Source organism: Abrus precatorius, unplaced genomic scaffold (assembly GCF_003935025.1).
Source record: "Abrus precatorius isolate BTA unplaced genomic scaffold, Abrus_2018 Scaffold11, whole genome shotgun sequence".
NCBI classification, from domain to species: Eukaryota; Viridiplantae; Streptophyta; class Magnoliopsida; order Fabales; family Fabaceae; genus Abrus; species Abrus precatorius.
Window position 1 is genome coordinate 1,424,894 of NW_020874303.1, and position 16,808 is coordinate 1,441,701.

Sequence of the window (16,808 nt, forward strand, 5' to 3'; positions counted from 1 at the left end):
ATAGGCCTCTCAATTATTGTTTATTCCTTTAAGAGTTGTTGCCTTAATGTTATAAAAGGTAATATCATTTGTAAATATAATTACTTATAAAAGCTTAAGTTTCAATGCATTATTTATTTATTTTGGTCAAAGTAGATAATAATAATAATAAAATAGCATTTCAAGATTAAAGTTCCTCTAAGAATCTTCGAATAGAAAGATAAAATTCGTGTCAACAAATGCTTACACTAAGGAGGACATGATGTTTGATTGTGTGTATATACCTAAAAATTGAAGACATTATGCAAAGTCTAGTGGCACCACATTCTAAATTTCTAATCCTAATCCTTCCACACTAAATAAAGACAAAATCAAATAATAAGCAGATCATAGCCACTACACTGAAACATTTTACTCCAATATTATGGCTCTGCCACGTGGGCCCTCCAACCACCACCTCCAACCTCTAGAAAATCGACACGTGTCTGAAAACCGTCCAACATGCCACCTGTAAGTCACAGAGGGGACAGTAACATAATACAATTCCAGAAAAAGCGAGAGAAACATAATCTACCTTGTGACACACTGAGCTTACAAAAGTACCCTTATTTATTTCTCAAAATAACAGACAAGCCATTTTGTATGCAAATACCATATCCGTGTGTGTATACAGTATATGTATCAGATACATTACGGATAAGATACACAAAGGCACCAACTAGATTTAAGCCTCAAAGCTCTAAAAAAATTTCATTTCTCTCTCTCTCTCTCTCTCTCTTTGTCGGTGTGTGTACGCAGATCTTGGGCACTCCACGCTCTTCATACCTGCTTCTGCTGTTGGTGTTCTTGTTTGGGTTTGGCTTATTCAGCTGCCAAAAATGGTGGGTGTGTGGTGGATTTTGTGTTGAGGGAAGCTGAAAGGTGGGTTTTTGAGGTTGGATCTTTGGCGGGGTTGTGGAAATGAGGGTGCTTTGAGTGGTAGATTGGAGAAGGGTCACTGTGTGATTGTTGGTGGTGGATGCTTGTGGAGTTTGGTGCTTGTGAAGGTGCATGTGGGATCTCATTTGGGTTCTATGTTTGGGGAAGGTGAGAAGAAGAAGTTGGGATTGTTGTGGGTTTGTGATAATGAGCAGGGGTAGGTGGGGCAAATGTGGGTGAGTTTGAGGTTCAAGTTTTGGTTTTTGGAGGGAGAAATTTGAGACCTGAGTTTTGTTCTGTTTTTTGCTTGATCTAATCCCCATAGGGAGGTTTTGGAAAATTTTTGGGTGTCAGAAGAAAATGCAGCAAGATCATAGGAAAAAGGTGGGTTTTTGTGTGTGTCTGTTCATGCTCTTTGCAATTGTGTAATTGTGATTTGGAAAATTTATTGCTTTTTGTATTTATTTATTTATTTTTTAATTTGAATGGTGTGAGAATGATCAATGATGATGAATTTGACAGTGTGATAAGTGGTGCTTGTGTTGGTGAATGGTGGGTACTCAGAAAATTTTCAATGGGGTCATGTTAGCGGAGACTAACATTTCCGATTTTGCTTCTTCTATGATTTACTCTCTCTCTCTCTCTCTCATGTGTCTGTTTTACATGAAGTATAACGGTATGATTGCAACCGCAATATCTTCTTTTTCACCATGTTTTTTGATGTCTTGATGAAATTACATGCTTCTTTTTAGCTGATTAGATAGGTTTTTTGGCATTCTTTTGATTTTTCTCTTACTACACCTGTTGAGTTGTGTTTTGTGCAATTTGTCTCAATACGAAGTGGCATTCCTGTTCTAAGTGCTCACAGTTTTTCTCCCATCATATCAGATTTTGGCTACTATTTGTATTGTTTTGTTTTGTTTCTACCCTTTCTCTGTCTGCTTCCTTTCCCTGTTCCATCTTTTGTATCTGATCTGACGTCATTTATAGGATTTAATATATGATTTTTATTTATTTTGGAATAGATAACTATGTGTAATCGGAGTAGGTGAAAAAAAGGTCCATTGTATACATGTTGATGCATGATCTTTCAAAAATCACTCTGCACATTCCTGCTGAGTAGAAGAGATTAGAAAATCTCAGTTTGCTTCGATGTATATTAGAGTATTAGACTGAGTTGAATGAGAAGAAATGGCGAATTAAAGCAGATGTATTTCATCTTGGAGTGTCAAATGAATTGTGATTTATTTAGTGGTACTAAACACTATGATTTCCCCTTTCAGTTTTATTCTGTCGTGCTAGGAAGTGAGGCAGTTGCATCGAAGCATTGTAGCTTTCCTATGTTTAATATTAATATATGTTAGTTTTCTTGTGTTAGTCCAATGTCTGTGGAATGATCTTATTCCCATATTAAAATCTGACTCTTCTTTGAGTTTGTGACTCATTGATATAGTGATAATTCCATAATGTGAAGCAAGCGCTCAAATATGTATTATGTTTATTAATTTTATTGATAAGTTCTGATTTCTGAAACATGTTCATTATAAGTTAATTTCTCTTTAAGAAAGAATATATATATATATATATTTTATTATTATTTTTATTTTATTTTTTTCAATTTCTATCTGTATTGAAAGTTTTGCTTTTACTTTGTTGCTTGGGTTGATTTATGAATGTTTTTGCACTTTCAAATTCAAACTTGCCTGATTTTGCAATGTGGAATATGCTACAGAGTTCAACAGAGATGGATTTTTTCTCTGAATATGGTGATGCCAACCGGTACAAAATTCAAGAAGTCATTGGGAAGGGAAGTTATGGCGTTGTTTGTTCAGCCATTGACACTCATACCGGTGAAAAAGTGGCAATTAAGAAGATTCATGATATCTTCGAGCATATATCCGATGCTGCACGTATTCTTCGTGAGATAAAGCTGCTTAGACTTCTACGACATCCTGATATTGTTGAAATAAAACACATTATGCTTCCTCCTTCTAGGAAGGACTTCAAAGATATTTATGTTGTTTTTGAGCTCATGGAATCTGATCTTCATCAAGTCATTAAAGCCAATGATGACTTAACAAAAGAGCACTATCAGTTTTTTCTTTATCAATTACTTCGTGCACTGAAGTATATTCACACTGGTAATCATCAATATGTTTTTGTTACTTGTACATATACACAGAGTGACATGCACATTGTGTGGCTTGTGCCTACAACATGTGCCTTTTACTTTCATAAGTCGTATGTGAAGCTAAATAATTTCTTGGCATTCCTCTCAATGAAGATGTCAGGATTGTGCACATTATGTTCTCTATTTGTTGCTTTTGATTCCATTTTTTCCAGTTTGCCCGTCAATTAAATTGTGTGCATTTTTTTTCAGAATGTGAGACCGTTCTTGGGCCCTATTTTTACTGTGTTCTCTATTTCTTAATACAAGTGTGCTTACATTGATGTCAATATTATTCATCTAATTCTCAGCTTATACAATGCAGCAAATGTCTATCATCGAGATTTGAAGCCAAAGAATATACTAGCAAATGCAAACTGTAAACTTAAAATTTGTGATTTTGGATTAGCTAGAGTTGCCTTCAGTGACACACCAACAACTATATTTTGGACGGTATACTATCTATTTCAACTTTCTTTTTTGTTTGTTATTGTTTATAGTATTTAAAATTTCTCCTAGCATTTGGAAAGGTTGGGACTGATATTTCTTGCTTGTTTAATGCATGCATCTCTAGGATTATGTTGCTACGAGGTGGTATAGAGCTCCGGAGCTATGTGGATCATTTTACTCAAAGGTATGTCTATTCCAGATTTCCTTGAACATTGTAAGAGGGAAGACAACATACAATTGTTCAGATTTCATAAATGTGAATATACATAGTTTTGACTCTTGACCTACCATGCGATTGCTCAAATTTCATATCAGGTCATATACACTCATTTTTATATTCTTTCTATCAGTCAACTAAACCATATGAGACTGAAGACCAATCTGTTATTAATCTATTAGTTGTATATGTTTCTATTATTTATTGTATGTCACTGAACTAACAAACTCCAGTACTGACTGCAATACCTTTGTCTTTGTTAAGAAAATATGTGATGATACATTGATACCTTTGTGGTTGACTGGTTGGTAATAAATTATCCACTGCATGTGAAGTTTTATTTTGAATGTCTGTCTATATGTATGTATGTACTCGTAGTTTTTCTGCATCTGCACTCTTAAATTTTGTTAAGAATCAAGATTATCAATAATTAGTAACAACACATGGTAGAGACATTTATCTTTTTGTTTTTCATCACATTCCACTTGGTGTCTTTAGTTCATTATAATGTCACGTGGTTGTTTAGATTGAACTTACTCATTCAGCACTGTAAATAGAGGGCTTTATTTCTGGTTGAGTTTCTTGGGGAAATGGTTATTGTGATAAAATGTGTATTTATGCATGTATTGGCGGTAGTCAACTTTTTATTCTATTTGGCTGCAAAGTGACTCATCATAATGGTACCAGTTTTCATATTCACATTTTGTAGGTCTAACTTTTCATATATCTTGATACAGTATACACCAGCAATTGATATATGGAGTATAGGTTGCATCTTTGCTGAAGTATTAACAGGAAAGCCACTTTTTCCTGGAAAAAATGTCGTCCATCAGTTGGATCTGATGACAGATTTGCTTGGAACTCCCTCACTGGATACTATATCACGCGTAGGTTTTTTCTGTGATTGTGGAAAAACCTTTCCTGTTGCTTAGCTTAATTCTGAATCAAATGTTGCCAATACCAGTTTGTGACAATATTTTATGTTCCATGCAGGTACGTAATGAGAAGGCAAGGAGATACCTAACTAGCATGAGGAAAAAGCAGCCTGTACCATTTTGTCAAAAGTTTCCCAACGCAGATCCTTTAGCACTAAGGTTACTGGAAAGGTTGCTGGCCTTTGATCCAAAAGATCGACCTACTGCTGAAGAGGTTTGTTATATTATTGTACTCTATTGCTTACATATGTGAGTTTAAACGTATTTTTGTTCAATAGTTGACTACTACTTGAGCATATGTTTTTCCTTTGCACAAGGTATAATAAATCATAACAGTGTATAGAAATTTATAGTATGGTTTCTTGAAATTTGTGCTTAAGATTTTTTAAATGTTTTGGGTCTTTAGGCATTGGCTGATCCTTATTTCAAGGGACTGGCAAAAGTTGAGAGGGAACCATCTTGCCAGCCTATCACAAAGATGGAATTTGAATTTGAAAGACGAAGAGTCACAAAGGAAGAAATCCGAGAACTGATTTTCCGTGAGATTCTAGAGTATCATCCTCAACTATTGAAAGACTACATGAATGGAACAGAGAGAACAAATTTTCTTTATCCAAGGTTTTTAAATGCATTTCAACTATTTATGCCCCATGTTATCCTTTTGCCCTCTTGATAATTTTCAATTCAGAATTTCAACTTTATCTTTGACTTTTTCTTGTGTGCAATTTTAACAGTGCTGTTGATCAATTCCGAAAGCAGTTTGCTCATCTAGAGGAAAATGGTAAAAATGGTCCTGTTATGCCACTTGATAGAAAGCATGTTTCTCTTCCAAGGTAATTGTGATTCGTAAATGCAGTTTCTCATCGGATTTCATTTGGCATTTAATACTTTGCAACTGTGCCTTTATTATTGATAAACAGTTATTCTTCATTCAATTATGCTTATAAATAGTAATCATAGGATTGAATGTTCTATAACAAAAATCATTAATATGATTCTGGTTACAATTTAGCAAATACTACATGCAAGTCATGGTGGATTAAAATGTCACTGTTCCTCTTTCTAATATTAAATTACATCTAATGTCAACAACTGTGGTGTGGATGAGTACTTGTAGTATAATTAGTAAAAGCTACATATTCAAGCCTGCTAATATTTATTTATGAAGTCCCCTTATATAGTATGGTAACCTGTAGCTATCAAGCACTTTTCATTGAAGTAACTTCCCAACCATACTATTTAGCTGCCCTCTCAATGTCTTAGCATAGTGTGCAAGGGAATCACAAGTTGGTAGACCAAAATCAACCACACCAACTTGCTGCATTTGCTTCGTTGCTACTTATGATTTGTGTTCATGCATAAAGAGCATTATTATATTTTATCATATTCTAATATTTTTCACTTGTTCACAGGTCAACAATTGTACATTCAAATACAGTACACCCAAAGGAGCAAACAAACATTGCTTCAAGCAAGAACCGGCTAACAGCCGAGGAATACAATAAGAACTCCAGAGATACAGAAATTCCAGTGCCAAGATCGATACATGGATCGCAAAGAATTCCACTAGGTACATGGCTGTTAGCATAGTAGTCTGTTTAAGTTTTTGTGCATGATCAATAACTAATACTCATTTTTTTCCCAGCAAAACCTGGTAAAGTTGTTGGTCCTGTTGTTCCATATGAGTATGGAAATGTTATCAAGGATTCTTATGATCCAAGGACATTTATCAGAGGCTCTGTGCTTCCTACTCAAACTGTTCCCCCAGCATATTATTATCAAAGATCCAGCACTGGAAATCAAGAAAGGCCAACAACAGAAGCCGATAAGGGTGTGCCTTTGCAAACAAAACATGCACAACAATGTGGAGTTAATGCCAAAATAGCACCAGATATAGCCATTAATATTGACACAAATCCCTTTTTTATGACAAGGGCAGGAGTTAACAAGTTAGAACAAGATGATCAAATAGCCATAGAAACAAACTTGCTGCAGTCAAAGGGTCAATATGGTGGAGCAACTGCTCATAGAAAGGTTGGTCCTATTCAGTATGGTATGACAAGGATGTTCTAGGAAATGGTTATCTTGTGAATATTTTGACCAGGGGAAGCAATTTCTGTAGAGAAAAAAAGGCTCTTTGTTGTTGGGATGGAGCTGTAATATTTGGTGAGTGATGTGGGTTTGTATAAAATGAGGGGAGGGTGAGGGCCATTGAAGCAGTGCTTCCCTAGAAAAGTGCCAACTTTCTCTGGTCTTAAAAAAGGTATGAACTTTGATTACAACTATTAAGAAACTGTTAACAATTATGAAATTGAGTCTTATATTGTAAGTCAAATCCATAACCTTTTTTAGGTGTTTGCAGTGAAGACACCACCTTGAAATCAATCTCTTGGATGTTTGTACTTTTAATTGGGTTAATGAAAGTTTACAAAGCAAGGATCACATCTTACAGCTCAACAAAGTCAGGCTTTAATGACTTTCAAAAGAACTGTTTTAGAGGGTCCTGGAAATTAGTGTTATAAGGACATTGATTAAGAAATCCAAATGAATTTTTTTGTTATTAAAAGTTGCGGTAAGTGTGCATTTAATGGTATCCTTAGGGCCTTGGTTAATATTTGTCCTATTTAAATTATACTGAAGAAGATAGAAATTGTTTTAAGCAAAGCGAGGAAAGTGGTGCAAATTAAGTTGCCTTACAGTAATTTAATTAAGTATTAATTTCTTAATGGTGAGCTATGGCAATTATCAGAAAGATGATGAAAGTATTTATTTGATACAAACTTATTATATGAAAGTTTATTGATGAAATTAAACATTCAGCTTACTAAAATAAGTTTTTAAAAAATTGTATGAAGGCCATAAGCCATTATATTAGAGTTAGAAATTCCATCCAAACTTTTTTAAACGACTTTTTAATGAATATATAATGATTTAATTATGCTTTCTTGTAAATGTAACATATTTTGTAATAAATTTTTATAAAATTTAATTATTAAAATATCAAGAAATTAGAATTTAGTTTTTACTCTTAACTCCTTTTTATTAAATGCTTGGTTGATAGAGTTAATTCAATTTATAAATAAGTTTTTAAATATATTTTAAATATTTATAAAAAAGGTTTATCTTCTTCGTATCTTAATTTTTGCGAGCTCTTCTCATTTTGCCAAAAAAAGTCACCATCTATGCATTCTCTGCCTTACACCCTCACACGGCAGCACACTTTCTTACTCCACTCTTTACCTTCCACCCTCGTATGACAGTACACTTTCTTGCTTCACTCTTTACTGATCCTTCGTGACTACACCATCTCTTCCGATCACCGTACCTTCTTGAAACACCTCTCCCACACTGACTTCTTCGAATGCAAGGGCTTCTTCGATGTGTTTTGTTGGGATTAATTTGTGTGTGCTGTCTTTTATGATATTATCTTTCTCTTAGGTAAAGTTTGGTTCGGAGACAAGAACACACATATAATGAAGGACAAAAACACTAATATTTATATTTCTGTATTATGTTTGGAAGCAAATATATAATATTGTATATTAAGTCTTGTATTATGTTTAGTTGTAAGAAATAAGACATATAAAATAAAAGTTAAGGATAATATATATAATTTTGTATAATTATCATGAGTATTTTGGTCTTCAAAAGTATAGTCTCCTTGTCCTAAGAGCTAAGCTACTAATATCCTTTCTTTCAAAAGGTACACTAGTATCTTTCGAATTTGTATTCTTGGTGTCTTTTCGTGTTCTTATCTTTACAGCAAAACATTAGTTAAACATAATATACGTGTCTCTGTATCTTTGTCTCAGTGTTTGAACTAAACAATGTTTTAGAAAAATAAAATCTTATTATTCTTAAACACATTTTATATACAATGAAATTTGTTATTGCATTTTAAATTATAGTTACTTGTACTCAAACTAGTTTTATCTCTTTTTTTTTAATCAATGTTGCTATTATTTATTTATTTAAATTAATTATGAATATTTCTCTTATAATTTTAAATATATTCTTTTTGATAAAATTAAAAAATTACTCATACACATTATATTAAATACTTTTAATTTCTGAAAAAATCTAATTTTTACTTTGACAAGGGACATAGTTGAATGATATTTTGAATTTTTTTTTTGGCTCAAATGAATTTTTTTAATGATTGGTTAAACAATTCAAATCTTTTAATATAAAAAAGTACGGAAGAAAAAAAGTTCGACGCGCGAAGGTGGAATTATCCTTTCTCCCTTTCCCGGAAAATCCTCCAAAATTTTCCCGGATAATGCTCCTTCTCATGACTTCGTCACCGATTTTCTCGCAACCTTTTCCACTCATCACTTCCTCACTCTCCACAGTTCCTCTAACGCCACTCATTAATCATTCACCGTTTCTCTGGTGAGAAAACCAAATCATATCATTTTTTTCTCAGCAACCACACATCACAATCGCTCGCTCCATCTCCTAGCAGCAATGGCGGTCACCAACAACGGCGTCGCATCCCCGTCCAAGATCGAGACACTGGAGCGCGAGAGAGACGAATTAGCGACCGAGAACGCGTCGAAGAAGGAGGAGATCAAGAAGCTGAGGAAGGAGATCGAGGAACTGATGCGCGACGGCGACGCGGCGGAGGTGATCGCGGCGCGTGCGGTTGATCTTGAATCAGAGGTGGCGCGTCTCCAGCACGACGCGGTGTCGGAGATGAGCGCGGCGGAGGAAGCGAGGTCGGAGGCGTCAGAACTAAAAAAAATCGCGGATGAGAGAGAAACTAGGATTGAGATTCTAGAGAGAGATGTGAAGGGTTTGAAGCAGATGAACACAGAGAGCGAAATGAAGGTGAGGGAATTGGAGCGAAAACTTGGTGTTGTGGAAGTGAGAGAGAGTGAAGAGAGAAGCAAAAGGATTAGGGTTCAGGAAGAGATGAAGGAGAAGGTTAATGAGAGAGAGAGGGAAATTGAAATGTTGAAACAGATGATTGTGGAATTGGAGAGTGTGGTAATGAGGAAGAAGATTGAGTTGGAGAAGTGGGTGATGGAGAAAATGGAATTGGAGGAGAAGGTTAAGGTTATGGAATCGAGGGTTTTTGGGTTAAGGAAAGAAGAAGAAGAAGAAGAAGAAGCTGTGAATAGTGTGAATGCTGGTGAAGTGATTAAGGGTTTGGAGTTTATTTGGCCTTCTGTGGCTGCTGGGTCTGCAGCCATTGCTGCTGTCATGTATTTATGTTATGGAAACAAAAGGTGACATTGCTTCAATGGGAAGGTGAAAAGTCTTGAAGATTTTGATTTTAACATGATTTCTGTGTCAACTATGCTTCCAATTTTGTTTGTCATCGAGTTTATAATGCTTTTTTTGGCTTTTGCTTTTAGGAGCATGGATTAACCTTTTTATTTCATTACACACTTGTTTTGCTTTAAGTTGCATGAGATGAGAGTTCATTTATGTAGGTCTTATTTGGAGAGTTCAGTTATGTAGGTCTTATTTGGATTCTTTATTTTCAAGAAATTTAAAATAAAAATTTAAAACATGTTTTTTGTATAAATGTGTCTAATGTTTTTGAAGTGTCTATTGCTATTTTTTAAAAAAATATTTACTGTCATTTTTATTTAAAATTTAATCTTAACAGACTGATCGATAGTAAAATTACATCATGAATTTTACATGTGAATTTTAATCGTGCTAAAATACGTATTTCATTTCATATATCTATGTCACTTGTTTATTTCAAACAAAAATAAGGAAAAACTTTTAAGTTATCAAAGAAATAAATAATATAAAACTACGAAAGTTTATCTTTTGATCTAAGCTAATCATGGCATGAGGACATATATTAAATATTTAAGGGTTCAAATCCTTTTCAGCAGGACAACCTCTGCAGGAAAGATCTCAATCGTTAAATTTACAAATTTACATCTAATGATTCTAAAATATTATAATATTTTATCATAACAGCCCCAGTTATACAGATCCAAAATTAAACTTGGCTTTAACTCTGAACTAAGCTTCCAATTTTGTTGGTCATGAAATTACAATGCTTTTCTGGCTTTTGCTTTTAGGGGAATATTATCATTTTTTTGTTCATGTCGAAATTGACATTATACAATTGTTTTGTTTTTATGGTTGCTTGAGAGAGTTGAACCATTTATGTCTTGTTTGGTTTCTCCAATTTTTATTTTTTTCAAAGTGCAAAAGAGTTTTAAAAAATGCAAAACATAATAGGGATAAGCACTTACAAAGACAACATAGTTAGGGAGTGGCCAAGAACTTCAAATTCATTTTCATTTCTAGAATAAAAACCTTTCATGCAACTCATACACTTCATAATATAAAATATAAGGGCTACATATTGTCACATATATTCAATCCAAGTTTTCTTTTCTCCCTTCATGATATCATCATTTGCATGGTTTACTCAGTGAACAAATTATGCTGCAACATGGTTATTGCAACCTCTATTCAGATTCCAGTAGGTTATCCTTGCGGCATTCATATGGAAGACCATGAGCATAACGTCTTAAATCACGGCAATAATCATAAACTACCCATTTTGAATGAACCTTTCTCATTTTTTGCCTACTTTCTTCATCAAGACCTTTATTTTTGCCACCATTGAAACCCTTGCAACTTCTACCCCTATTTGCAACACAAGCATAAGCATTGAAGTTTTTGAAGCCTGCCACAAATGGAGCATTTGACAAATCAAGCTTCACTGCCCCCCATCTTGTTGCCCAAGAATCTCCATTCCAAAGAGTAGTGTAAAGCCTCATGGGTTGTTTTGTAGGGAATGGGACACCAAGGGCTTGCCGGTTTTTCATAACTCTAATGGGAATGTTATCCACCAAGATTCTGCAAACACAACAAACATATAGATATAAATATAAGATCTAATTCACATTTTTTAAAGGAAAATGTTTATTGTACATTCAAAGCGAGACATTTTTTAATGCCTCTTTTAATTTTAAAGAATATTTTTAAAATTTGTGTATACTAAAAAGATAAATAAATAAATAATATATAAAATTATATACAGTATCACGTATGGTATTAATTTTTAAATGATAAAATAAGATAACTCTTTTAGAATGAATAATTATATTTTTCTCTCTCAAGGTTAGTGTTAATTATACATGGATGCTTTTATTGAAGATATATGCATGATTTTCTTTCTTCTTTATTTTTTAATACAGGAACCACTTATATAAAATACTTTTAAAAGCAATAAAAAATTAATATATAAGAAAAGTAAATGTAATTTTTCAATAAAAAATTGTTAGTATAATTAACACTAATTCAAGAGAAACTAATGTAATTATCCCTCTTTGTAGGTGCATATATATAATAACTATACATATTTTGTTACTTACATTATGCGTTCAGGGTTCCAATCAATTGAATAAGTGTGGAAGTCCTCTGTTGGATCAAACCAAAGATAGAACTGCATCTCACGACCTCCAACACCATCGGCATATACATTAGTTGAGAGCAGATAAGGATCACCAGACAAGTTGCCCAAAAACTCAATATCAATCTCATCATGGTTTGATCCTTGAGAGCTTAGCTGCACATGAAATACGTATCAATATCTTTGCCATACATAAATAATTATAATTAATTTCAGTCAAAAAATATTTGACTATATTTAATTATATAGCTATCTTGTAGCAAACATCGAATTAATAATACATACACATATAAGTTCAATTAAAATATATTGATAATGTAATTTTTTCATATAAGGTATCTGAAAGGTTATGAGTTTGGGACAAACATACGTAAAAGGCTGTGACAGTTCCCGCAGAGTTCCCTGGAACAAGCTTGATTTGCATGTCAAAACGTCCAAACAAAAACTCATTCTTTGATACAATGCCTGAGCCAGAATATTCGTCCATTGTGAGGGTCATGCTTTTGCCTTCATCTTTTATGTCAACCCTTATATCTCCAAATAAATTGTCAAAATCTTCGTAGAAATTCCCACCCAATGCAAATGTGTCTAAGGCTAAGAAGATACAAAGCACAAGGAAAAGGGAACTACGAGATGAAGCCATTTTCAATTTTGTGAATGCACTTATGAGAACACTAATACACTGTGTATTTAAACCAAAGTTTGACAATTAACAAGCTAGATTGCGACAATTTCGGTAGGGTTGTTTCATGTCTAATATAGCTGTCAAACACAGATTGTGATGACTGCCCTTTGAGCCCAATAATATTATTGTCGCAATTGCAGTTGCCAACTGCAATTCAAAACATTGTTCATAGGATGTTTTTTAAAGAGAGGAAAGAGAGAGATATGAGAATGGTTTGTTTTGATGCCAATGATTTTTTTAGGTCTTTGTATTGTTGTCTCTTCAAATTTGACGTTGGACAACAAGTCAAATCTCAAAATGGGTAATACTTAAGATAGAAGTGCTAAACATGGAGTGATATGATATGTAACAAAATCTTGCTTTTGCAAGCATAGATTGTGCCTTTTCTTGTTTTGAGATACATTTTTAGAGAAAGTTAATTTTTTAGGATTAGATAATTAAGTTTGGTTGATTATAAATTTTTACATAAAAGATTTGAGCCCTTAATTTTATGAATGGAAGAAGTATGTATCTAGGGAGTTGCTTTTTCACTTCTTTTCTTTTTAATTTTCACATTCCATAAAAAATTTATAATTTTTTAAAATATCTTTCACGATCATAAAAATAAGTATTTTTAATTTTACTGCAAAATGTATTTATGGAAATAGTTAATAATTATAAAAATTAATTTATGGAAATATGAAAACCTAATTTTAGAAACTAATAAATAAAAAATCTCTTAATTCTAGAAACTTATTTTTAAAAATATGAATTCTTACTTCCAAAAACTTCCCTTTGTTCTGTTTCTAAAAATAAAATATAGTATTTATTTTTAAAAACAGAACACTATTTTTAAAAAGAAAATTAAATATGTTCTTATTTCTAGAAATATAGAGTTTTTAATTTCAGAAACTTATTTTAAGAAATAAATAATAATTTTGAAAATTAATTTCTTGAAACGTAAAAATATAAATTTTAAATATTTAATTTTAGAAGGTTACAATCTTAATTCTAGAAAGTTATATTTGAAACAAATTAATTTTAAAGATCAATTTTTAAAAGTGTGAAAGCCTAATCTCATAAAATTTTCAAAATGGAGAATTCTAATTTTATAATCTTATTTAAAAAAGTGTCATAGTTAGCAAGTCTGACGAAGGTTGACGAAAAAATCTTTTTTAACTGTAAATTAATTTTTCTATAATATAATAATGATGTTTGTAATAAAACAATAACTAATTTTAGAACATTAAAGAGAAAAAATATAAATTAAAAAAAGTGAAAATAAAAAAATGTTATTCTAAAACTTGAAATAAAATAGAAAATTTTATAAATTATTAAATTTCAGAAAATATTTTTTATTTAATAATTTAACTTTTTTGTTAAGGATATTTTATAAAAAAATTATTAAAAAAATGATGGTGCAAAAAAAAAAGTGAAAAAACAACGTCATGTATTTATATAAAAACACCTTTTTTCATTTTATAATTCTATATTAAATCAAAAAATTATTCTTTGTTGACTGTTTAATTAAATGAAGTTTTTAATTTCTTTATTTTTAATAAATTTTTAAAATTTTTCAAAATAAAACATTTTAGTACTTAAATTTTATGTTTTGATTATTTTATTATTGACAAAATAGTACTATATTATTAAAATTAAATATACATTCTTTGATTTTTTAAATTATTCATTATATTTTTCACATTTTGTACTGAATAGTTACATAGTTACAGGTCATATTTTATTTTTATATAATTTTTGTTGAAAAGGCTAAAAATATTTAATAGTTAGCTAGCTATATAATACTCTCTCTGGTCCTTTTTATAAGAAATAAAATGAAACATTTTCTTGATCTTTATTATAAAAAATAAATAATAGATTCAAGATGCATTAATTGCTAAATTTCTTTTATATTTTTCTTTTTTTAGTATTATTAAATATACAAATTATTAACTATACCATTTAATATTATGAATATTTTTGGAATAACATTTATATTTATGAAAAACTTAACAGAATTAATTGTTTTTCTTAGTTCTGATGATTTAGTTTTTTATTTTTTATAAAAAGGACATGAGGAAGTAACATTAAAGTAAGAAAATTATAAAAGTTGTCCTTCTTTCTTCTCAAGAACAAGAGAGTATAAAGGACAATTATGTCACAATCATATATGCGAAGAAATAAAATAATTATACATAAATATATTTTAAAAAATAAAATTATATTTTTAATTTTTTAAGTATTAATTTAATTTCTCCTTAATAAAGTTTCGATCTACCTCTGTGTATTTTATTCTATCATGTTGAATTGGATTATAAGCGATGCTTATAGTAGATTTGCTGTTACAAAACAGTCTCATAGGAGTTTTATATTATATCTTGAGATCATTTAGTATGTTTCTCATCCATAACAGTTCAAGTGTATCTCTTATTCAGTCTTTGCACTTGACTTTGCTGCTACATCTTGCTTTTTGCTCTGTCACTAAGTTTTTTCTTAGGAATATACAATATCTTGAAGTGGATCTTCTATCAACAACAGATCTAGTATAGTCTACATCTGTGTATACTTCATGTAATAACTTACATTCTTTCTTAAATAGTAATCCCCTTCTCGAGTTACCTTTCAAATATTGAATAATTCTATTTATAGCTTGTAGGTGTCTCTCTCTCGGATCATGCATCAATTGACTAACTATACTAACAGCATAGGCTATGTTAGGTTGAGTGTGACATAAATAAATGAGTTTTCCAATAAATTTATGATATTGGGTTTTATCAACTACTGAACTCTCTTCTTCGCTTCCAATTTGGCGGTTCTACTTAATGAGAGTTCTAACAATTTTGCACCTCAACTTGCTTGTTTCTTTTAGGAGATCAAGGACATATTTCCTTTAAGATATGAAGATACCTAGTTTTGAATAAGCAACTTCAATCCCTATGAAGTATTTTAGTCTTATTAGATCTTTTAACTTGCTAATTTTTCTTTTAACACCTATTTCTCACTATCATCATACCTATAATAACCATATCATCTACATAGACCAAAAGTAGTGTCAGTTTACCATCGTGTAAATGTTTTATGAAGAGGGTATGATCACTTTGGCTTTGCATATACCCTATGAAAACCATGGCTTGAGAAAATCTTCCAAACCAGGCATGAGGAGATTGCTTGAGCCCATACAATGCCTTCCTTAATCTGCACACATTGTCTCATTTGAAATCATATCTAGGTGGTATCTCCATGTACACTTCTTCTTTCAATTCTTCATATAAAAAGGCATTCACATCAAATTGATTTAACTCCCATCCAAAATGGGCTATCAAAAAAAGGATAACTTTGACAATATTCATCCTTGCCACTAGAGCGAAAGTCTCCTGATAATCAACCCCATATGTTTGAGTATATACTTTAGTAACAAGTCTTTCCTTGTATTGTTTAATGGAGCCATCAAATCTATATTTCACAGTATAGACCCATCTGCATCCTATTGCCTTTTTATTTTTGGGCCTTTCAATAATCTACCAAGTCTCATTTTTCTCTAGAGCATGCATCTCTTCATTCATGGCTTGAACTCATTTCTTATTTTTTTAACGTTTGATGTACTGATGTGAGGATCTGGATAGAGTCAATAATTGAAAGAAAACTCAAGTATTGCATAGAAAGGTGTTTAGTATAGACAAAGTGGGAAATAGGGTAGCTGACACAAGACTTTTTTTTTCTTTTCTCAAGGCAATAGGTAAATCATTAGAATTACCTATACTTTCCTTTGGTTAGGACGATTGGACTTGCTATAGGACCAAGTCAAGTTTCCTTCATCTTTGGTAAACAAGTATTCGAGCAAATATTGGTTTCTCAACAGGAGCAGGTACTGATATCTTGACAGTGTTGTCTAGTGTAGGTGTCAAATTCTGCATAGGTAAAGAGATAACAGAATGACCATTTGAAAACTCAAGACACTCAGACTCTAACTCAACTTACAAAATATTCTCCCATTAAAGTTGAGGACTAGAGTAGAAAAGTATTGCTTAATGAAAAGTAACATTTATAGAGGTATAAACACGATGACTAGAAGAATGATAACACTT

General features: G+C 31.9%; 3 protein-coding genes across 3 annotated transcripts; 2 read left to right on the top strand and 1 right to left on the bottom strand.

Moving 5' to 3' along the window:
• Positions 1–726: 726 nt before the first annotated feature.
• Positions 727–7,225, top strand: LOC113854478 (mitogen-activated protein kinase 20-like). Its single transcript, XM_027485485.1, has 10 exons — positions 727–1,281; positions 2,630–3,038; positions 3,390–3,517; positions 3,639–3,698; positions 4,469–4,618; positions 4,725–4,880; positions 5,073–5,284; positions 5,401–5,499; positions 6,079–6,236; positions 6,312–7,225. The coding sequence occupies exons 1-10, from the start codon at positions 1,258–1,260 to the stop codon at positions 6,737–6,739; spliced, it is 1,824 nt and encodes a 607-aa protein (XP_027341286.1). The 5' UTR covers positions 727–1,257; the 3' UTR covers positions 6,740–7,225.
• A 1,908-nt stretch (positions 7,226–9,133) lies between these two features.
• On the top strand, positions 9,134–9,901 carry LOC113854205 (peroxisomal and mitochondrial division factor 2-like). The gene has a single exon (XM_027485091.1). It carries the CDS (start codon positions 9,134–9,136, stop codon positions 9,899–9,901), a length of 768 nt encoding a protein of 255 aa, XP_027340892.1.
• A 1,208-nt stretch (positions 9,902–11,109) lies between these two features.
• LOC113855374 (xyloglucan endotransglucosylase/hydrolase 2-like) lies at positions 11,110–12,702 on the bottom strand. Its single transcript, XM_027486997.1, has 3 exons — positions 12,430–12,702; positions 12,022–12,215; positions 11,110–11,503 (listed from the first exon to the last, which is right to left on the bottom strand). Exons 1-3 carry the CDS (start codon positions 12,700–12,702, stop codon positions 11,110–11,112), a joined length of 861 nt encoding a protein of 286 aa, XP_027342798.1.
• Between the last annotated feature and the right edge of the window lie 4,106 nt (positions 12,703–16,808).

Excerpts from the sequence above, each read along its gene's own strand:
- LOC113855374 (XM_027486997.1), bottom strand. The coding sequence starts at position 12,702 with ATGGCTTCATCTCGTAGTTCCCTTTTCCTTGTGCTTTGTATCTTCTTA. Across the intron at positions 12,216-12,429 it reads GAACTGTCACAGCCTTTTAC|CTAAGCTCTCAAGGATCAAA; the intron begins GTATGTTTGTCC and ends TTTCATGTGCAG. Across the intron at positions 11,504-12,021 it reads TGGAACCCTGAACGCATAAT|AATCTTGGTGGATAACATTC; the intron begins GTAAGTAACAAA and ends TTGTGTTTGCAG.
- LOC113854478 (XM_027485485.1), top strand. The coding sequence starts at position 1,258 with ATGCAGCAAGATCATAGGAAAAAG. Across the intron at positions 1,282-2,629 it reads AGCAAGATCATAGGAAAAAG|AGTTCAACAGAGATGGATTT; the intron begins GTGGGTTTTTGT and ends AATATGCTACAG. Across the intron at positions 5,500-6,078 it reads AAGCATGTTTCTCTTCCAAG|GTCAACAATTGTACATTCAA; the intron begins GTAATTGTGATT and ends ACTTGTTCACAG.
- LOC113854205 (XM_027485091.1), top strand. The coding sequence starts at position 9,134 with ATGGCGGTCACCAACAACGGCGTCGCATCCCCGTCCAAGATCGAGACA.